We start from the raw sequence: 23,665 nt of genomic DNA on the forward strand, positions 1-23,665 counted from the left end.
GCGGGACGCTTGCGTCGTTCTGCCCACCCCCGGTCTCTCAGGGCCTCTGGGCAGCATGGGAAGGCAGGCCTGGAGCGGAAAGAGGCGGCTCCTGGAGCGGAAAGAGGCAGCTCCAGGGCCTGAGCGAAAAGGGGCTGGGCCGGAGTGGAAAGGTGGTGCTGGCAGCCAGGGAAAGGAAAGCCCATTCTAGCACGGATCTTCGTGCATCGGGCTTCTAGTTTTTATATAATTTTATAGAATATATTTCAGATAAGGTTGAAGGGAGAGGCTGTAAAAGATATGAAGATAAATCAGCTCTAAAATAAACCAACCTAACAACCTCTCTACCCACCTTTTTTATGAGAAAGGTGCTGTGAGGGGAGAGGGAGAAAACATTTTTTTCCCCTACCCTTTTAAGTCCTTCTAATCAATAGGAGAAAACAACCAAGTTTATTGCATATGTACCGGGTTGGGGGGTAGAGGAGTGGGTGTGGGTTCTGTAAGAATCTAGAACCAAGGACAATTGTGGCAGTTGGGGTTTGAGCTAAGGATAAAGAACAGGGGAGGTCCTGGTTTGGAACTCCAAAGGGGAGGAGACAATTCACAGGGAGATGAAAAGCAAATGCTTGGTAAACAAACGTCTGCTGGGTCATCTTTAACAACGAGCAGAGGACTTTGACCAAGTGGGCTTTGCTGGGTTCCTCCTTGTCCATCACATTTAGTTCATATCAAACTACAGTTATCTATGATGATAGCTCCCTTCTTGGAGCAGGTCCTCTATTTAAATTATTTTAGGCAGGGGGAAGGTCAAAGGTTATTCCTGAGTCTTTTCTTAAAAATAACCAGCTTAAAATAGTTTCTTAAAAATAATCATCTTAAAATAATCAATTACCGCATCCCCTCCCCCCACCCCCAACCAAAGGCATATTATAGATTGGCAAACTCTCCTCACTGCCATGTGTTGAAATTTAACTTTTATTTCATATTAAAGTTAAATTTCAAAACTGCCTCAGGAAATAAAACTTCATACAGGCCAGATAGTTAAGCACTGTTTTAGCTACTGCTGGAATTAACAAGGCTTGGCTCTAATTCCTTAGGAACAACAAAAGAGTAAGTGCCCTAAAACTGGTCATATTTGTAACAAAATCCCTCAAATTCTCATCCATCAATTCTTTCCTGTTTTGTCTCACCTTCACACCCTTTGTGTACACCAAGCACGTCAAACTCATGGCCAGTGGTCTGCATCGGCCTGCCGGCCACGAGTTTGACGTGCTTGGTGTACACACACAGTGATTCCACTAGATTTTGCTCTCTTCCAGCCCCTCCCCAGTCTCTGGAGCTACTCTATCTACTCCAGGAACCTCGTATGCCCTTACCCAAGGTCCTGAAGCACAGGGCTGGGTGTATTGGATTGAATCTTACAAAATTTATCCATTCTTGATGGCAATTTCATGGGGCGCAACCTAATTACCTTCATATTTTCCCAGTGTCTATGAAATAAAAGTATTTTCTTGTCACAATTGTATTTAAAAGTTCCTACTTGGAACTGGCATCTAAATATGAATTTGACTGTAAGTTAATTTCTAAAGCAAGGCCGAATTGCTGGTCAGAAAGCAAATAGTTGAATTACAAAACAATAGAATAAAAGTTTTAGGTACATATGCGATACTTTAAACAATAAAGAATTTAAATTATAAAAAAACGTTTTAGATAATACTGTCTTTAAATTCATCTTTCATCTGTAAGGAAAAGGAAAACAGATTAGATTAGTTTCCCCATTTAAAAAAATTATTGCGATAACATTGGTTAGAAACAGTATATAAATTTCAGGGGATTTATAATACAACATATATATACTCTATTGCATGCTCACCACTCAAAGTGTGTTTTAAAAGATTGAATGAAGTTCATTTCTATGAGACTTCCTAGTGAAGAAATGCAAACCGTCATTTGGCTTAGGGGATTGAAACTTTTCCCTTATCTTCCCCTTCTGCATCTGCTCCAAAAACAGCCTTCGAAGCCACAGGTGGGAGGATAACTTATTTCAAGAACATGATTGTGTGTGTTGGAGTTTTCCCGAAAAGCCCATTTTGTACTATCCAGAATTGTGAATTTCGTGTAAGGCATTTTGCGGTATATTCTGGAAACAGAAGAGGGCGCTCACATGCAAGCTGCTGCTCCTCAGCATTAGAAACTACATTTGAATTTGGTGGTTCCTTGTATTATGACTAATACAAGATCTTGGGGGCATTTTGTAAAGCATCTCAAAGCATTGTGAGTCCAGTGGAGTATACTTAAAATGAATGAGCTGGACAAACACTTAAAAGTATTCTTAATGCTTTGTCTAAAAATGCTGTTGAATACAATTTTACACCTCCCAAAGATTTAAATACCATGCTTATCTGTAAACATTTCTAAGTGCTAGCTAGGAACAGAAAAAGAGTGACATTCTTCCCAACAGATTTCAAACATACTTTTTTCTAATGAGAGTTAATAAACTTAAAATCTGCTTACTTTAAAAGATTTATAAACGATTATAATGAATCCATCCTGTTTGACTTCTCAGCTTCAGTTGCATGTATCAAGGTCAATGTGGTCTCAAAAATGCTTCAGCCTAGGATTGTACTTTCAGATTCTTAGGTAAGAACAAGCAAATATATGCTTTCAGGAGAATATTCCAAGCCACCTGGACTCAGGAATGAGCCTTCTCACCCTGTTTAGTCCTCCGAAGTCAGTAATGGGCTTTGTCTTTTTGAGATGGCCGCTATCTTCCTCTCCAAAACCTTTTTGGGTGGATGTTGTCCTCTTTTATAAAGCCTGTTAGAACAATATGCTTCCAAAAATATCTTTTTAAGAATATGTTTTTGTTGATTTAAAAAAAAATCCTCACCCGAGGATATTTTTTCCATTGATTTTTAGAGAAAGCGGAATGGAGAGGGTGAGACAGAAACACTGATGTGAGGGAGACACATCGATTGGTCGCCTCCTGCATGCCCCAACCAGGGCCGGAAGCCTCAACCGAGGTACGTGCCCTTGATCGGAATGGAACCCAGGACCCTTAGGCTCTACAGCAGCGGTTCTCAACCTGTGGTTCGCAACCCACAGGTTGAGAACCGCTAGCAGGGTCGCCTAAGACCATCGGAAAACACAGATATTTACATTACGATTCATAACAGTAGCAAAATTACAGTTATGAAGTAGCAACAAAAATAATTTTATGGTTGGGGGTCACCACAACATGAGGAACTGTATTAAAGGGTCGCGGCATTAGAAAGGTTGAGAACCACTGGATTAAATAATAAGTGGATGATAGACATATGTGTCTATTGCACTAACCCAGGTGAGAGATGGTCACTAGGAATGGTGATGGGAGATGAAAAATGGTTGGACTCAGAACCCACTGGAAAACAGAGCTAATAGGTATGCTGACAGATTGGAGGAGATTCCCAGCATGAGGGAAAGATGGGAACCAAAAATGACTCCCAGATTTTTGGCCTCAACAACTGAAAAATGGAGCTGTCTTTTATGGAGAAAAGAAAAGTAAGACTGTTGTAGGTGCAGGTTTTGGGGAGAAAGATCAGATATTCAGGTTTGGGTGTGTTAACTTTGAGACACTTATCAGACATCCAAGTGGAGACAGCAGGTAGCAATTGAGTGTATAATTGGAAAGAGGTCTGGGCTGGAGATGTAACATTTAGAGCTATAAGTACTAGAAGCCGTGGGACTGGATGAGCTCACTGAATATCAAGAGTAGAGGTGGTCTGAGAACTGAGTGTTTGGACTCTGAAGTTTAGAGTTCAGGAAAAGGAGGATGATTCAGTAAAGGGGCGGGAGATGAGAAGCTATCTGGAGTAAGTGTAATCAGCTGCCTCAAGTGTTGATGACAGGATAAGAGGAGAACTAAGAAGTGACTGCTGAATTTGGCAAGCAACATGGAAATCGTCGGTGACCTTGACAGACAACTCAATTGGGTGGGGAGACAGTTAGTAGATGGCTTTTTTGAGGAGCTTTTTTTTTTTTTTTTTTTTTTTTTTTTTTGTAAATATGAACATTGGGACAGTAGCTGGTGAGGATGAGATCTTTTTTTAACACCCATCCCCTGCTTAAGACCAAAGTCTTAGTCTTGGTCTTTACTAATGTCTCTCCATTAAAAATAAAAACCATCTTATTGATGTTGACTCCTGCTGAACATTTCCTTCTCTTCCTCATTGTCAGTGCTTACAGAAATTGGGACCTTGTCATCTTTCAGTCCCATGTCATCTGAATCTTGTGGTGTTTCTATCGTAGGGTGTTTTGGATGTGTCAGCTTGTATTGCTTCAGAGTTTTCATTAATTATAAATTTAGCCATTGCTTCAACACCTCTTGTTTTGCTTTTAAATATTTTCTTGGATGAACTCCACCAGTCAATGTTATTTCATATTGGTAGGGAGATCTTACTTTAGATTTTGTTATGAATTTTAGAATAGTTATGAACTGGTTGCTGTTTTCACAATCTTGCAAACAAACACTTGTAAATTCCTCCACATTTGTGCAGGATAAAAAGAAAACCACAAATATTTATTCAATAGTTTTTATATTTACCTAACAGTTTATACTTTGGTTCTTTGTTACAGTTTGGTATAATAACATTTTATTTAAATAGTTGTCCAGTAATTACAAGTGAATTTTAATAAAATAAAAATATATGCAAAAGGTACAACTTAAGCAACTGCTACTGTAATGTTTTATTTTTTACTAGAAGCCTGACGCACAAAGATTCATGCAAGAATGGATCTTCCTTCCCCTGGCTGCCAGAACCACCTTCGCTCCGACCAGAGCTACCTTTTCGCTCAGGCCTGGAGCCAACTTTCCGCCCTCCTGCCCCGCCCCCAGCCACTTGGTGCCTGCTTATGCAAATTAACCCACGAGCTTTGTTGGGTTAATTTGCATACTCACTCCTGGTTGGCTGGTGGGTCGTGAAGGTACAGTCAATTTGCATCTTACTCTTCTATTAGTGTAGATTCCTTCTTTAGTTTTAAGACAATGATTAAAATAAAAGAATAGCCCTAGCCAGTTTGGCTCAGTGGATAGAGAGTAGGCCTGTGGACTGAAAGGTCCCATATTTAATTCTGGTCAAGGGCACATGCCCTGGCATCATTGATGTTTCTATTTCTCTTTCCCTCTCCATTCCTCTCTGAAATCAATAAAAATATATATTAAAAAAATAATAAACTTCAATTTTAAATATATTATTACTCAAATACAATAAATATTTTATGTGTAAAGTAACTAAACAAAAATTATTAAGCAAAAATATTACATCTTGCCCTTCACATTCTATTTCACTTTAAAAAAAATTTAAAGACATAAATAGCAACTCCAAATGGTCACAGAGAATGACAGAGTTGAAGTAACTCAGGTTCTATTTCTTTATCTTTACAATCATTTTTTAATTTTTACTCTGTGGTTTAAACCCAGGATTGGGGCAAGAACTGCACCTGAATCAAGTGTGAATGATTCTGGACCATCAGGTATCCTCCAAATGAACATGTGTATCTGAATCCACATATGTCCTTGGTTTAACTACATAACTGGGAGTTTTCCAAATTACCCTCTCTATAGAAGACAATGTTTATTAAATGCTGAGAAATTTAAATTTTCTGATTTGAAGCTTACATATGCATTATTAAACTCAATAGCAATTCACCAACTATTTAGAACACTATGCTAATGAAAAAATTGGGGTTTGGTGGTAGCATTTTATTTCCGACATGGCTTACAACAGCACGTGGTGATTATAGAAAGCAGACTGACTTTTAGTGAGTTTCATTATTCTATTTAAACTAGAGGCCTGGTGCATGAATTTGTGCATGGGTGGGGCCCTGAGGGCTTTGGGGAGGCTGGAATGCCATCGGCCCTTCAGGCAGGTGGTGGGATGCCCTTGCTGACCCGGATCCGGATCCGGATCCGGATCCGTCCCGCTGACATTCGCGCCAGTTGTCAGGAGCCACCTGGTGGCTGCTTTTATGTTTCTTCCTTGTGGAGTGGCTAGGGAGTGGAAGTGGCCGCAATGCCCGAGGCTGACTTCCAGAAGGCTGGTGACACTATTGGGATCATGCCAGTGGCACTGGTCCGTTGGTGTCTGACCCATTCTCCAGAGATTGGACCTGCAGGACTACTGAGGGAGTGAGTGACTGCCACCGGGCTGGTGGGCTGCCGGGACAGGTCTCAGCTGAGCAGTGCTCCCATTGTGGGAGTGCACTGACCACAGGGGGCAGCTCCTGCATTGAGCATCTGCCCTCTTGTGGTCAGTGCACGTTATAGCAACCAGTTGTTCTGGTTGTTCCAGTTGTTCCGATTGTTTGGTCATTTGGTTGCTTAGGCTTTTATATATATAGATTCTATACAGATAATGCATTCCATTATTACCTGCATCCAAGACTGACTGTTCCTCCCCACCCTTGTATACCATTGGGTGGTGGCTATCTTTGCATGCTGGCACTAGTGAAAGGAAAAATGATGATGCAGAAGACACAGAGAGAAAATACTAGGGCTATACCTCTGGGTAGATGAGTGGATGGGATCGGAGGTGCTAGCAGAGGGGCTGATTTAGATAAGGGCATGAAAAGTTCACTCATTGCAATAGGCGGGAAGGCAGAGTTTATGGGTATAGATGCAGGTAGGCCTATATATCCAAAGTATTATTTCTTTTCCAGAAATGGAATTGGATTCAGAGACTTTTCATCCTCTCACAGAGGGTGGGTATCTGTGGAATCCCTTTAAGGTTCCTTTGTGATGGACTTTAATTTTCTTTTGTTTTATTTTCATTGACTTTTTTAGAGAGAGAAAGTGGGAGGGGGAAAGAGAGAGAGAGAGAGAGAAAGAGAGAGAGAGAGAGAGAGAGAGAGAGAGAAACATTGATGTGAGAAAGAAACAATGATCGGCTGCCTCCTGTATGCACCCTGATCTGGGATCAAACCTGCAACCTGGGTATGTGCCCTGACAGGGAATTGAATTCACCACCTTTTTTGGTGTACAGGATGACGCTCCAACCAAGTGAGCCACACTGGCCAGTGCTAATTTTATTTTCTTGAATACTTTGGTCATGTCTTTCCATTTATGTGCTCTTTACTGATGCTAATGCTTGATTGAATATCAACTATTTTTAATTTGGGAACTGAGATTATTAATTCCCTCTAACAGAGAATACATGTTCTGATTGGGGAAACCCACTGTGAACACTATGGAATTTAGTCTCCTTTTCTGCCTCTCATCTCTGAGAGACACTGCAGACCTGCGAGTGGCTGCGTGGTGGGTGGGAGATGGCACCCGGTTGCAGTGCTTGTCCTTTTCTGTAGGGTTTTATTTTGATATTTTTACACTGCTCAGAGAGAATTCCACTGAAAGGTCAAGTGCCATGAAAAGGACAGGGAAAGAGCATCTGTGAACAGTGGCATTGTTAAATGCCAAGAGCCTGCCTCTCCAGTGGATAATTTTGAGATATTCTGAAACACTTTTCAAAGGCTTCGCTAAGTACTCATTGTGGAAAAGGACAGATTCTATATTAAACTCACACTGGGATCAGAAGTGGCCTTGGGTAAAATTGTGAACAGGATGATGCTTGTCGCCCTCTTTTTATTGCCTTTCTCTCCATCCTTGGCTGCTCTACCCCGTCCCCTGAACCTCCTCAAGTCCCTTGGGGTCTTCCCCTCTCTTCCTGTTTGCCTTATTGGATTGAGTGCCCTGAAACGATATACATCAGTAACGTAGATCTTGCTGTCCTCCCCTGTAGACATTACTTCGGCTGCATGCTTTTCAAACAGGGCTGCTCATTCTTCCTGACCCCACAGACTTCTAACTGCTTCTCTGCTTTCAGCATGGCCGTCCTCCAACCCACGCTCCATGCTGCAGTCAGTGACCTGGCACGGATCACCAGCCTGTCTCAGCTTTGCCACATTTGCCTGGTTGGTTCTCTGTCTTTTGGCCAAACTGAACTGCTCTCATTTCCTCAAACCCACCATGTTCTCTCTCATGCCCCAAGCTCTGGCTTGTACAGTGCCCTCTCCCTTAACCCCTCTTCCTGGCCCCCTTCCTCTGTCCCTTATGCATCCCACACATCCTAGTTTAGGGATCTCACCACAGAGAGCCTTCCCAGGCTCTCCCCATTCAGGTGGTGTTATTCCTAAGTGATTTTTAGTACTAATCCCATTATATTGTAATTGCTTGTGTATGTATCTTTTCCTCCTCCCCAGCTGGAATTCTGATTGGAGTTCTCTGCCAACTGATTTCCTGTTTTCTGGGAAGAGACCCAAATCCAGAGGTGGTGGTAGGTGATGGTAGTATCAATGCCAATGCTATGGTGCTGACCCCTTAGCCAGAGCTTATAACCTATATGTTGAATAAAAAATATTGAATGAATGAATAAATGATAGGATGAATTTGGATCAATGTACTACTTCTCCTAAGGATAGTTGCATCTTTGTCCCTAATTATTTCCCCACAAATGGGCTAGAAATTTCATTTTATATCATTTTAACAATAACTTCCAATCAATAAGATTTAATGAATGCTTTCTATAATGGAGGGACTGTGCTAGGCACGCAGGGGGCATATAAGGATGAATAATACATAACCTCAGTCCTTGAGAAATTTAAAATCTATCACACTTATAATTACAAATAGACTTTTCCTTAATAAACACACACACATATATATCTTCAAGGGGTTGAAAAGATTAAAATATTTGTTTTAAATTTGATTTAATCTTGTTTGTAAAAGCTGCTAAAGAGAAGATAAAGCACTTTTAGCCTTTTAACACCTACTATGTACCAGAGATCGTGTTTTTCCATTGATACCTTAACATCTGATACAGTAAGTGTTATTTCTAGTTGTGAAATGAGAGCACCTTTTGTTAAAAGTGTTTTGGACCCATTCTATAGCTGCAGAAGGTGCTTCATTTCCTTGACTTGTCCATGTAAGGATAGAGTATAACCCCAAATAAAAATGGGGAGTTATTGTTTAATAGGCATATAACTTCAGTTTTGCAAGGTGAAAAGAGGTGTGGAGATGGATGGTGGTGGTGGTGGGTGCATTACAATATGAATGTACTTACTGCCACTGAACTGTACTTTAAAATGGTTAAGATAACAAATTTCATGTTGTGTGTATTTTACCACAATTTAAAAAAAATTATGTCTACACTAAAGAAGAGAGCCTCTCCTGACACCTTTTAACAGCTTTGTTGAGGACTAACTTATATATAATAAATCCACCTGTTTTATGTGTACAATTCAATGGTTTTTATTATATTCACACAATTGTACAGCGATCACCACAATCAGTTTTAGAGCATTTCCATACCCCCCAGAAGATCCCTCAAGCCCATTTTCAGTCACTCCTTGTTTTCATCCCAGTCCCAGGCAACCACTAATCTAATGACTGTCTCTATATATTTACCTTTTCTAGATATTTCATATAAATAGAATTCACAATGTAGGCCCTTTGTCTCTGGCTTCTTTCACTAAGTGTAATGTTTTTGAGATTCTTCCACATTGTTCATCCAGGTTCATACATATATCAGAATTTTATTCCTTTTTATTGTTAACTAGTAGCCCATTTGCAGGAAGAATCCTGCAAGCGGCTGCTGCGGCCGCGTGTGCCGCGGCCACCGCGCCTGCACCCGTGCGTCGCTGCCGCCCGCCCCACTCCGCCCTGCCCGGGCTGTCCCTCTGGCAGCCACCTTGCTTTCCGCTTTTCCTCCCTCTTCCTTCTAAGTTGTCTTCAGTCTTCACTCCTCCCTCCCTCAGCATATGCAAATTAACTGCCATCTTTGTTGGGTAATTTGCATACTCACCCTGATTGGCTGGTGGGCGTGACTTTGGCTGGTGGGCGTAGCAAAGGTGTGGTCAATTTGCATATTACTATTTTATTAGGTAGGATAATATTTCATGCCATTATACAGTGATACCACATTTTATTTACCCACTCATCAGATGATGGACATTTGGGTTTTCCCTACGTTTTTACTATAATCAACTGCACTGCTACCATAGCAAAATACCATAAACTGGGTAACTTACAATAACATAAATGTATTACCATAGGTTGAAGTTTGGCTAGAAATTTGAAATCAAGGTGTTGACATAACCATACTCCCTCTGAAACCTTTGGCAGAGAATTTCTTCCTCACCTCTTCTAGTTTCAGATGTTTGCTGGCGATCTTTGGTATTCCTTGGTTTATAGATTCATTCTATCAATCACTGCCTCTGTTGTCACATGGCTGTCTTTCTGTGTATCTTTGTTCTTTTCTTATAAAGACATCAGTTCTATCGGATTAGGGGCCCACTCTACTTCAGTATGACCTCATCTTAACTAATTATACCTGCAAGATCCTGTTTCCAAATAAGGTCACACTTGGAGGTACTAGAAATTAGGACTTTAACATACCTTTTTTTTTTGGGGGGGTGTCATAGTTCAATTCATAACAAGCTCATTGAATTTTTAATTTTTTCAGTATATAATTTCCATTTGGTTCTTCTTTATATCTTCTGTTTTTTTTGGTGAGACTTTGTATTATTTTGTTTGTTTAAAGTGCTTGTTAAATTGTTTTCTTAATTGCTCATCAAGGCGTTTTTTTATTTTTTATTGTTGTACTTGTTAATCCTCACCTGAAGATATTTTCCATTGATAGAGAGTGGAAGGGAGAGGGAGAGACAGTGAGATAAACATCAATGTGAGAAATTGGTTGCCTGCTACACACACCCCCACCAGGGCCAGGGATTGAGCCTGCAACCGAGGTACGTGCCCTTGACTGGAATCGAACCCAGGACCCTTCAGTCCAAGAGCCAATGCTCTATCGACTGAGCCAAACTGGCCGGGGCTCTTCAAAGCAGTTTTATGAGACTGCTTTGAAATCCTTGTCAGATACTTTCAACATCTAGTCACCTTTGTGTTGGTGTCTATTGACTTTTTTTCTCATTCAAGTAGAGATTTTCCTGGTTTTAGGTATGACAAATGATTTTCAATAGCATCCTGGACAGTTTGTTATGATACTCTGTATCTTATTTAAATCTTCTGTTTTAGAGGGTCTTCTCTGACACCAGGCGGGTGGGAGTGCCATCTTGCTATTGCCAGGTGGAGGTGAAGGGCCATGTTTCTGGCTCAGTGTCTGTTGACACCCTCGGGGAGGGAGGAGCCCCTCATTACTGTTGGGTTGGGTGGAAGTTCAGATCCCCCATCAGGGTCCACTGACATCATCCTGGGGTATATTGTTACTCCTTCTCACATGGCCTGCACTGACTCTCAGGGGGAGGAATCACTACCACTGGGCAGGAATGAAAGTCTTGGCTTCTCTAACACCGCCCCAGAGGTGGTGTGGATGCCCCACTATAGCTCGGTGGAGTACAAGTCTAGGCACTGCATCTCCAGTGACATTGTGGGGATGCCTGCACCTCATTGCAGCTGGGCAGAGTGAAATCTAAACTCCCTATAGGGCAGGGGTGGGGCCAGTTCTTCCTGTGGTATTTGACTGGAGTAGAACAGTTATTTGTCTTAAAGTTTTCAGTCCTGCTGCCCCTCTCCTGGTCCTTTGGCTAGAGGAAAAGGCTTTTGTTCTTTTTTTTGTCTGCGACCATTGATGTTTCTGGGTTGCCAGCTTCACGAGCACCCTGTCCAGTATACACAAAGCAGAAAGAAAACCAAGGGGTTAACTGCTATATCATTCTTTCAGTTGTGTGGCTCCTAATTGCTCTATGCTCTTCTCTCCACCTTTCAGAGTCTTCTTATGATTGTTTTTTTATGTAATATCTAGAGTTTTTAGCTATACTTAGTGGAAGGACTAGGAAGAAGTGTCTGTTCCATGTTGTCCCTGCCTCTCTTGCTATTTGAAGCACCTAAGATAACCTAAGATGTAGAATATGCAGGATGCTTCCATTTACCTCTTATAAAATGAGACAAGTTAGGAAAAAAAGTAAAGTACAATTATTCTGAGAACACAGTGGGTTGGTTCTCTCCAGGTCATAGCCTTAAGTTCAGTTTATTGGTCTTTACCCCCATCTTCTCTAAGTAGAAATTTAGATTGGAAAGTTAACTGGAGACAATGGATATTATTCTTGCTGATATTTCATGCTCACATAGGATTATACACATTGTGATTAAAGAAATGAAAATGGAATAAGTTGTTAGCTAGGAAATTACTGAATCCTTATCAAGACCCTGATGAGAATATTGAAAAAGTAACCATGGGGAAAATTGTGTTTGAAGTCACCCTCCGTACTCTGTGAGTTAATTATAATCACTAATTTTCATATGTACACAATGTATACATCTCTTTACTATTGAACATTTTAAAATAGGCAGTAATGTGGTCATTAACAGTGTTCCACTGTGTGATAAGGTCACTAGTTGGCCATAGCATTGTGTCACACAGTCATTTTAATTGAAATTCTATTGGGGATGGAGGGGGAAGGGATTCACCATGGTGGAATAGTATCTGATGTTCAAATAATATAAATTGATTTTGAAGTTGTATTAGAAAGTGGAAAATGTTACAAAAGTGCAGAGTATAAATAAATCAGAACTACCAACATTGTAACTATTTCAAAGTTACAAGGTGAGGCAGAGATTATCTGGATTTTCATTTCCTGGAAGATGTGAAGGATGAAACAGAAGCAGAGAAACACAATACTGCTGGGTTTAGTGCACTGGTTGCAAAATGCTCAGAAACTAATTATGAATATTTGCTGCCTTAAGCCATATTATCATAGACTAACTTGTATTTTTCATTGATGATAAATATGCTATTTAGAGTCTATACAGTTACTGAAATACCCTGTATTTGTAAAATCTAATATGTTAAAAATAATTGGCTGCCTCTAAAATACATTTAAAAAAGCATTCTTAAAGGACTTCATACATATGGCCTTTTCTCACAATAAGCAAAGTGAAATTGTTGCTTTACTTTTGTAATAGTATCACTGAAACCTCCAGGCAAAAGTAATGAGAACATACAGAATGCAAGGAAATTAATCTGATTATTAAAAAGTTGCTTAACTGTTACAAAACTGGTATTGCTTATAAATGATATCTTAAATATATATTGTAGTCTTTAAACAAAGCAGGAGAAAATGAAAACCTGATGCTCTGAACCATGATGGGCAGTTGGGGAAGAGCTTTATGCTTTGCCACACGTTGTAATTCCAAAGAACTGACTACACAAAGAAGGACCGAAGCTCAGCATTCCTTTTTTATTCTCTATTTACTAACATAAAAAATAGACACTGTAAAATTGCCTCACCGAGGCTTTGGGATCTTGAAATTTCAATTTTAGCATCAAAGGTGTTTTGTGTATGAACACACTTTCCCTCTGAGTTTGAATTATTGACAAAAGAAATGTGACCATTACACGACTATAACAGTTTGCTTGTTTGATGATAACCTGGGGTCGAGGCTATAAAATTATAGTCTATAACGAATGAATCCTTTACATACTTTTCAAATGTTCTTGTGATGGATGAAGGTATTTAAATGCTGGGATTACAATGAGGGAAAACCAAGCTTTCACTAGTCACAGTCCAATCAGAGAATGGGCTAAATTGCCCCTAAACTTAACTGCTTAAAATGATAAATGTTTATTATCTCACACAGTTTCTGGGAATTGAGAACCTGGGAGAACCCAGAGGGTGGTTCTAGTTCCAGGTCCCTCAAAGGGAGGCAGTCAAGCTGTCAGTTAGAACTGCAATAATCTGACAGCCCAACTGGGGATGGAGCAATGTCCAAGGTTATTCATATGACTGTCTACCGGCTTCTGATCCTTGCTGGCCATGGGCTGGAATCTCAGTTCCTTGCCATATGGGCCTCTCCATAGGCTATCTGAGTGTCCTCATAACACGACAGATTTCTTTTCCCAAAATGTGTGATCTGAAGGAATCCTACGGAAGAAAGCCACAGTCATTTATAACCTAATCTTGGAAGTGATACACCATCACTTCTACTTTATTGTATTGGTCACCCAGCAAAACCATGGTACAATGTGGGAGGGCACAACACAAGGTTGTAAATACCAAGAGGTGAGGCTCACTGGGGAGCATCCTGGAAACTGGCTACCATAGGTCCAGAGCAGATTTGTAATTTGGATTCACCTAGAATGTGGGTTAAAGTATTTATCTTCTAAAAGCCATTGTCTGTTCTTGAGAAAAAATTACATCTGAGTCTACTAACCATCATACAGACACATACCAAGGGACAAATGGAAAGTTGCTGACACAGCTCTGCCAAAGTTATATAACCTCAATGTAACTCTACTAAGTAGTATACTCTATTAAATATACTCAGCAATAACAGTTCAACTCTTAGTCACACTTTTTATGGTTATCAAGGTCCAAATTTAATTTCAAAAGTATGTATGATCTGCCCTGGCTGGTGTGCTCAGTGGTTAGAGAGTTGGACCGAGCACTGAGGGGTCTTGGGCTTGATTTCCAGTCAAAGACAAGTACCTGGGTTGCAGGTTCAATCCTTGGCCTTCTTGGGGGTGCATATGGGAGGCAACCAATCGATGTGCTTTTCTCACACCAATCTTTCTCTCTCTCTCTCCCTTTCCCCTTCCTACTTTCTCTAAGGAAAAAAAAAAATCAAGGAAAAAGTATTCTCGGGTGAGCATTAACAACAAAAATAGTATGTATGGTCTACTCTACAGTATAGCCCTAGGAGGGTAAAATATATAATGAAGTAATATAAAATAGTATGCTCTCACAAAAAGCTAGGTGATTACCAACCCTATGCATTTAGGAATAGAGTTTTAAAACCTCGGTATGAAAAGATGGAAAACAAGAGACCTTTCAGCTTTCTTATTTCCCAGCTTGAATAATTTAATTGGATTTTATAATATCAGTAGGAATCAATGACTGCTTTTAGCTTTATATTTTGGGTGAAAAATAAGTCACTTTGAATACTTCTGGTAGTAAATTGCCAGGTAGAGATACAATCATTAAAAATTACTATATATTATTCTTGGGTTCTTGTAAAATAAATTTCAGATAGTTTTCAATTTAGGAAAGTCTTCTGAAGGGCTTCATATAAATCAGCTGCTTGAAACTCACAAACCATAAGATACCCGACCCAGGAGAAGCAAATAAAGAGTGGTAGGGCATAAATAGCTCTACTGAACTCAACATGCACAACTAAATAAGTAAACAGCCAATTTTAAACCTAATAGAATTTTTAATCATTAAATAAGCCATCTGACTAGGCTAAGGGCCGATCTGCAAGCTAGAAAGGCTGTTTAACAGGCAGAGTAGTGGCAATAGATGACTCCTTCCCTTTTCTAATCCTGCAGGTTATTTATTTTTACATCTATCCTCTGCCCTAGGCAAGGTATGCCCTAGATGCTCTACCCTTCAGGGGAGGAAGGGAATTATTGTAGAACAAGAGATGGTGATGTCTGCCTGAGGAGGAATGGGCCTTGGGTGGTATTGGGGTGCTGACTTTCTTCAGCGGTGGTGCTCCACCTTAGCTGCATGATAAAATCTGATTCTCTGGGGTGCCACTTAAGTGCCAAACCTTTATTAAGTTCTCCAGGTGATTTCAATGTGCAGCCAAGCGGAGAAGCTTTGTCTTGGGACAGAGTCTCATTACGTGCTCATCAGCATCACCCGGAGAGCATGTTGAGGTTACAGAAGCCTAGGCCCCATCCCGAGAGTTTGATTCTGTGGCTCTGGGGTGGTACTCACTAATTTGCATTTTTTAAAAAAATATATTTTATTGATTTTTTACAGAGAGGAAGAGAGAGGGATAGAGAGTTAGAAACATCGATGAGAGAGAAACATCGATCAGCTGCCTCTTGCACACCCCCACTGGGGATGTGCCCGCAACCAAGGTACATGCCCTTGACCGGAATCGGACCTGGGACCCTTGAGTCCGCAGGCCGACGCTCTATCCACTGAGCCAAACCGGTTTTGGCACTAATTTGCATTTTAACAGCTTCCCAGATACTGCTGATGCTGCTGTCCGATAACTTGGAGAACCAATCTTGAAGAGCCTGGTTCTTGTTATATTTTTATTGGAGTTCAGCTGCGAGTGGGCGGAGAGGGAGGAATGAAATTTGGTAGGAGAGAACAGATACCGCTAGCCTCCCCTCTTTCCTGGTCCAACTGCCCTGAAAGCTGAAGGTGAACTGACATACAGCTTTATTCTCAGCCTTTTTTTTTCTTTTTTTTTTTTTCACAGATTGAGAAAATAAAGGTTCTTCAGAGGTCATGTGAACGGTCCCAAACTGATCAAACCGGATTTAACCATCCCGGTTTAGTTGGCTCCTTGCCCACACAGGCCACCCTCTTCCCGCCTTGGCACCGCCCCTCCAGAAAACGCGGCTCAGTCTGTGACTCTTTCTCTCCTCCCCGCCTCGACGCCTGCACGTCCTTACGTAGCCACGCAGGCAACGTGCACCCGGGGACGTTCAAAGCGCGGGGAGGACGACGTTCAAAGCACACAGCGTGCTGCGCAGGCGCTGGCGGCGAGGCGTTGCAGCCGCCGTCATGGCCTGTGTCAACTCCGTGGTAAGGAGGCCCAGCCTGGCCCCTGGGCCTACACTCCTGGTGCAGAGGGGGCCAGGTCCTGGGTTTATGGCAGTCGAGCGCGGCACCCCCTTTTTCCTCCGGGCTTCCAGACAGTTAAGAAACCCTCACCCTCAGGGGCTCCCGCTCTTCTCCATGTGGGAGGATGGGCTGAGGGCCAGTAGCCCTGCCGGAAGTGGGGCCTGGCTCCCACCGGAAGAGCAAGTGTCCCCTCTGTCCTGCTCCCCAAACGGAGGGTGTCTAGAATGAGACCTTTAGGAGGCGGTGAGATATGGAACTGACCTTACCCCTCCCAGTTTCCCGTGTGTAGACATTTCCCGAGGTCAGCGGGACTCCGGTTGTAATTCGGAAGTTCGGTTATAGTTGATTCTGAGCTATATTATTTACACAAAATCACAGGCAGTATATTTCATGTTACCCACCGTGTATTTTCAAAGTTCTCCCTCACCTTCCTTCCCCTAACTTTTAGCTTCTTACTGCTTAACTGTACAATCGGGTCTCCTTTAGCGGTTCCTAAGCCTCAGGATGAGAACTGACAGGTGAAGTGGCACTCGTGAGACCCTCTGTCAATCTTAAAAACCCGAATTAAAGGGGGAAAAAATAAAGCAAGGACTCACTTTCATTTTCAGTGCATCTCAACAGCCTTCACATTTGGTGAAAGGCAATGGTGCTTGTCCAGATCTGTGATTTGATGAGTTCCATGTATACATGTGCAGCACGAAAGAGTCTATTTTTAGAGAAATATTATTTTAATGTGTATCCATTTTCTGATGTTAATGAGTTTTAAGTTATGTAAAATACTTATGTCCTAATATAAGCTTACCATGTATGTCATTTTATCGGATGATGTACTCCAAGGAGAGAAAGAGTGTGTGCCTGCGTGTGTGTTTTAAATAGAGAAGAGATTAAGGTAGATTTCCTGGAGTATACAAAGTTTTAGAAAAGGTAACAGATAGGAAAAGGATATAAAATCTAACTGTAGTCCTAGAAAAGAAAGAAAGAAAGTATGTTTAATGCCCACTTTGCTTTTGAAAAACTGTGTTCTAATGGGTTATTTTTGATGGCTGCTGTTACATTCTGAGAGCAGATTTTAAAGATGTTTTTAGCCCTAGGAGTTTTTTCCTTCAGCTTTAAATGTGCTCACACTAGCTGGGACCAACATTGAAGTATGCCTTTATCAGGGTAAACTGTTTAAAGAGAAGCATTTAATCTAGGGCACTTAATCTTAATGGATATGCTTGTGAATAACATTATTTAAAGGTAACTGATTGGCCTATTCATAGGTTTAGCCTGGATCTTTAGAAGCATTAGTTTAAAACCTGGCTACTCTTGGCATGAGTGGGAGTATTTCCTGGATAGTATGAAAAAGCAATGCTAGAATGCCACAATTTCCATTTTGGCTTGATTAAGCAATTTCAAACAACTCAACTAAATTCCTGTTTTGCCATTTCTTATTAGTGGGACTTTCACTAGGTCAGTCTTGCTATTATACTTAGTATTGCCATTTTACATTGGGGTGAGAGTAGAGCACAATTTACATAGATTTGTAGGACCAAGTTTGTTTCACAGGACTATTTTTCTATTGATAATGACCAGTGTTTAATCTGGATAGAAATGTTTTTTAATATTATCGTTATGGCATGTGTTTTTTTAAGGAAGTATTTTAGGGTGTTGCTTAGTCTCTGCAATATGCAGATTGTGGAAGGGTAAGGTTCTTTCATTTCTTCGTTTCTGTTAGGCAATCTGTTTTGGTGCAGTTATATTTTTACTTGACAATGGTTCAGAATATTTTTTTGGTGTATGTGTATTTTGGAAGTGGGTCAGGCTTTGTTTACTCTATTGTAAGTGCTTGTTCCAATCTTATGGCTTATTAGGAGTTTACTTGCATTTATGGAAAAATATAGTGAATTCTATAAAAAGCTCCTTTGGCCTCTTTGAGAAAAAGGTAAATTAAAGACAGATTCATTTCCACCTGTCTTAAATTAATTTCCGTTTTAAAAAGGAGTAGGGGGATTAAATACTGACACAAAAGCCAGGTAACATAACAGTAACCATACATCTTGATGAGATTACCTATATACTAGAGGCCCAGCGCACAAAATTCATGCACTCGGCGGGGGGGTGGGGGCGGGGGGGCAGGGGAGGGTCCCCTCAGCCTGGCCTGCTCCCTCTCGCAGTCCGGGAGCCCTTGGGGGATGTCCAACTATGGGGAGTGGGCCTAAGCCGTCAGTTGGACATCCGTAGCGCTGCCCTGGAGGTGGGAGCACTGCGCTCCCCAGCTGTGAGCCCGGCTTCTGGCTGAGTGGTTCACTGACCACCAGGGGGCAGTTCCTGCGTTGAGTGTCTGCCCCTGGTGGTCAGTGCGCATCATAGCGACTGGTCATTCCTCTGTTCGGTCTATTTGCATATTAGCCTTTTATTATATAGGACTAGAGGCTCGGTGCATGAATTCGTGCACGAGTGGGGTCCCTCAGCCTGGCTGGCGATCGGGGCTGATTGGGACTCTCTCACCCAGTCTCCATCTGGGCCGACTGTGGAAGGTTGGCCAGCTGGCCCTGATTGAGGCCAGTCGGCTGGGGGGAGGGACCATGGGAGATTGACCAGCCGTGGAAGGTTGGCTGTGGGAGTGCACTGACCACCAGGGGGGGCAGCTCCTGCATTGAGCCTCTGCCCCCTCATAGCTACTGGCCAGTCATCCGGTCATCCGGTTGTAATGGTCACTTAGGTTTTTATATGTATAGGTATAAAAGCCTAAGCAACCGGACAATGGGCCGGTAGCTATGATGCGCACTGACCACCAGGGGGCAGATACTCAATGCCCCCCAGTGGTCAGTGTCCTCCCACGCTGCTCAGCTGACAGACGGGTGCCAGATCCTGGACTCATGGCTGGCGAGTGCAGCTGCAATGGTGTGAGCCTCTCCTGTGGACACTGCTGCTGCGCACCTGAGCGGAGGCGGTGGCAGGTGCAGCAGGCCAGGATGAGTGGGAGTGGCATGGTGCCCAGCCCGGGCTCAGGCTCCTCCCTGGCTGCTTGCTGCTTCACGCACTACTTTGTGCCGTGCGGGATTGACATGTACAGTGGGCTGGAGACCCATGAGCTGGTGGGTAAGGCCGAGCTGTAGTGGCGCAGAGGTCCACTGATCTCCGCAAGCCAGGCCGAGGGACCCCACTGGTGCATGAATCTGTGCACCAGGCCTCTAGTTCTCTCATATTTTATTGTAGTCTTCTAACTCAGCCTTGTAGATATAGGCTGAGGCTATAGGTCTGAATGTAACACAATTTATGGCAAGCTAAGACTATACATACTGGAGGTGGATGCACTTAATTAAAATTCACATGGTGGTTTGTGTTTAAACTCTAAGATTAGGAAGTGTACACTGCATGTCTTTTTGGAATACATTCAAACTTGAGAATTTAAGACTTTAACAATTGCATTTGTGTAGCCTAAACTCTACAGATCTGTAATTGAAGATGTGATTGAAGGAGTACGGGATCTATTTGCTGAAGAAGGTATAGAGGAACATGTCTTAAAAGACTTAAAGCAGGTTTGTCAATACAAGTTTCTCTGTCTTGTTTTTCAGCTTATAAAACGGATAATTATAGTTTTAATCCCTTAATTATAGTTTAATACTTACCATTCATTGTGCCATCAGCTGACATTTTAATTTTTAAAAAGTAAAAAAATAAATAAGCATTATAATGTTTTATTTTATTTGTTTAAAAGCAAATATTTTTTTATCTGCAGCTCTGGGAAACAAAGATTTTGCAGTCTAAAGCAACAGAAGACTTCTTCAGAAATAGCGTCCGTTCACCTCTGTTCACCCTTCAGTTGCCACACAGCTTGCACCAAACATTGCAATCACCAACAGGTTGGATACAGTTAGTAAATTAGTACCATTTGGATCTTCAGACCAAATTCTCATTTGGTGGTGGTTTTGAATTAGACAGGGTAATGTTCTTAAGGTGAGAGGGCTCAGACCTCAAAATCATTACCATTAAGTGAACACAGTTACCCCATATAACTATTGACAAATAATCAGATTGTTCAACTAATATTTTAAAATATTAAAAGTCCACAAAGGTGACAAAGTCTTACTTGAGAGGAACCAGTTATATAATTTGTGACTATTGGGAGTATGCTTTGGTTATTTCAAAGAATTTGGTGAGTTCTAGTCAAGGAATAATCCAGACACCTTTGTTGAAAAAGCAGAGGGAAAGATGGGTGCTAGCATACTTGTGCATTCTTTCTCTTGGTTTCTGTATATATTATACATCTTGGTTTCTGTATTATACATCTGTTAATGTATTGAAAGCAAAATGGAGAATTAACAAGAATATGGAGGTTATTCAGGCTACCTCACTCTTTTGGATATATATATATATATATATATATATATATATAGTGATGGCTAGAAATTGACCCTATGCATCTAATCTTTATTCTTTGACTTATTAAAACTAGACCTCTGCTTTTAAGAGAAATATGTGTCCATATTATGTATATCAAACTGGAAAAGACTATCTAATGAGAGAGAAAACTATACTGTTATATCTTTCTAGCCTTTATTCTTTCTTTTCTTCTCTGATTCTTACAATATTTTATGCTACCCTAATGTGTGTGTGTGTTTCTAGCCATCTTTGTATATATATCCAAAACAGTGATGTAGCCTGAATAATCTCCGTATTTTTATTAACGCTCCATTTTGTGTGTGTGTGTGTCTGTGTGTAGACATATATGTGTGTAAACATGTACACATACACACACATATACATGTATATGTTTATACAAACACAGATGCAGCTACACACAAAAATAGGTTTTATTGAGTTTAGCTGAAATTCAGTAGATTAATGTTTGTAAGAGGTGATTTTGGATTAGATTTTTAGTAATAACTAGATTGTTCATTGCACACTGGGGAACATTCACATGTAAATAACATGGGCCAAGGTGAAGAGAAAAATAGTAAGGAGGCTAATACCTCATTTACAAAATGAGAGAATTTAAGTGTGGCAGCAATTATAATTTATTAAAAAAATGAAGTAAGTTAACAATAGATAGTAAATTACCAAACACAAATTTTATCTAATGCTATATTTATAAAGTATAACTCTGCTCTATAAGAATTAGCCATGGCAATTTTAATTACTAAGTTGACACATCGAAACATTTTCCATCAGTGTTGGATTTTTGATATTGTTTTTAACTGTCCTATTTTATTAAGACATCCCTTTATTTTTCTATTTAAATAACATCTTTTTGAATTTTTTCTTTATTAAAGAACTTCAGAGATTTTTACTTAGGAGTGGCTTGGAGGATGGCAAGTGTGAAAGGAGTAAAATACTTGACTGTCTTTTATCAAAAGCATAGTTAACACTTCTCAGGTTCTTTGTCCTTCAATATTGCAATACTTGATTTTGCCACAAGATGGTAATATTCACAGTGATTTAAACCACAAAGTAGTCTTGAAACTGATTTATTTAGTTGGCTTTCACTCAGCAATTTTATTATTCTCTGTCTTAGAAGTTAGAATAATAGAAACAATTACATTTAAATAAGACAGTTTTTCTCATTTCTTCTACATCATTTATAATCAAGTAGTTTAAGAGGAAATATATATATATATATATATATATATCTCCTTTAAAAATGCATTTTGGGCCTTTTTCCTCTTCTTCATTTTTAGGTACCCTAAAAATAAGATTCTTAAATAAAATAGCCTTATAAAATTTGTGTACTTCTTAATTATATCTTTCCAGTGTATACTTTTAAAAGCTTGGTTAAAATAACAAACTAATTTCTACAACCTTTTTATCTCTTGATAACAAGTTCAGATTAATTCTACAATACAATAAATCTTTGCCTTTGTCCCACCCTTTAAACTTGTTTGTCCTATTATAGTTTCTGACTGTATTGTCCATTTATTTAAGAAATTCTTTTATCTTCAGTTGTCAACTTTTTTTGGGTGTCTCAGGATTCCTTTATACTGTTAAAAATTGAGGCCCTCAAAGAGCTCTTTTTTAAAAAATCTTTACTCAAGGATATGTTTATTGATGAGAGAGAGAGAGAGAGAGAGAGAGAGAGAGAGAGAGAGAGAAAGAAACATGGATGTGAGAGACAAACATCGATCCTACCTGGGATCGAACCTACAACCTTGGTATGTGCCCTGAACAGGAGTTGAACATGCAACCTTTTTGGTGTATGGGATGCTGCTCCAACGAACTGAGTCACCCGGCCAGGACTCGAAGAGCTTTCTTTTATGTGGGTTTTAAGTATCTACTTACCATATTAGAAATTAAAGCTGAGAAATTTAAAAATTATTGGTTTATTAATTTAAAAATGACTATGTTAACATAAAAACATATTTGTTAAAATGAGTTAAAATATATTAAAACTATTTTTTCAGAACAAAAATATTTAATGAGAAGAGTGGCATTGTATTACTTTTCTGCAAATTTTGTTGTCTGGTTAATACAAGACAGCTGGATTCTCATATCTATTTTTAGTTCAATCTGTTGTGCTATGTGGTTTTAGCTAAAGTATATGAAGAAAATCTAGCCTCCCACTGGTAGATAATTGGAAAAGAAGGAGTATTTTAATAGTATTTTCAGATAATTTAATATTACACTAAAAATCAACAAGTGGTAGTTTCCGAGAGGTAGTGCAAGGTGGAATCTGAAACCATTAAATGGACTTTTTGTAATGTTAAAGTTCACTGGTAGATCTTGCACTTGGAATGACTCTTTAATCCATGTGTAATTTTGTAACATATTTGGTTATTTGGAAAATATTGGGTCACTGAGTTGTGCAGTTGACACATCATTTATTAAATAAGATTTCAAAAAAATCATGTGCATTAATATCACCACATATCCTATTAGAAAAGTATTAGAAAGCTATCAAGCCCACTGTGGTGGATATAAAGTTTCTAAATTTAGATATTTTGCTTGAAAATGTGAATTTTATTTTTATTTATTTTATTTTATTTTTAAAAAATATATTTTATTGATTTTTTACAGAGAGGAAGAGAGAGAGCGACAGAGAGTTAGAAACATCGATGAGAGAGAAACATCGATCAGCTGCCTCTTGCACACCCCCTGCTGGGGATGTGCCCGCAACCAAGGTACATGCCCTTGACCG

General features: G+C 40.2%; 1 protein-coding gene across 2 annotated transcripts in view; it reads left to right on the forward strand.

Annotated features, from left to right (window-relative positions):
* The first annotated feature begins 16,013 nt into the window (after positions 1 to 16,013).
* GTF2A1L (general transcription factor IIA subunit 1 like) overlaps positions 16,014 to 23,665 on the forward strand; it is a 42,324-nt gene continuing 34,672 nt past the window's right edge. For both annotated transcript variants that reach the window (XM_079791721.1, XM_079791720.1), the window contains exons 1-3: positions 16,014 to 16,509; positions 19,971 to 20,072; positions 20,273 to 20,396. In XM_079791721.1, coding sequence (XP_079647847.1) covers positions 16,489 to 16,509; positions 19,971 to 20,072; positions 20,273 to 20,396 — 247 coding nt within the window. In that variant the 5' untranslated portion in view covers positions 16,014 to 16,488. The remainder of the gene's footprint in view (positions 16,510 to 19,970; positions 20,073 to 20,272; positions 20,397 to 23,665) is intronic.

The sequence above is a fragment of the Cnephaeus nilssonii genome (assembly GCF_951640355.1).
Source record: "Cnephaeus nilssonii genome assembly, chromosome: 15".
NCBI classification, from domain to species: Eukaryota; Metazoa; Chordata; class Mammalia; order Chiroptera; family Vespertilionidae; genus Cnephaeus; species Cnephaeus nilssonii.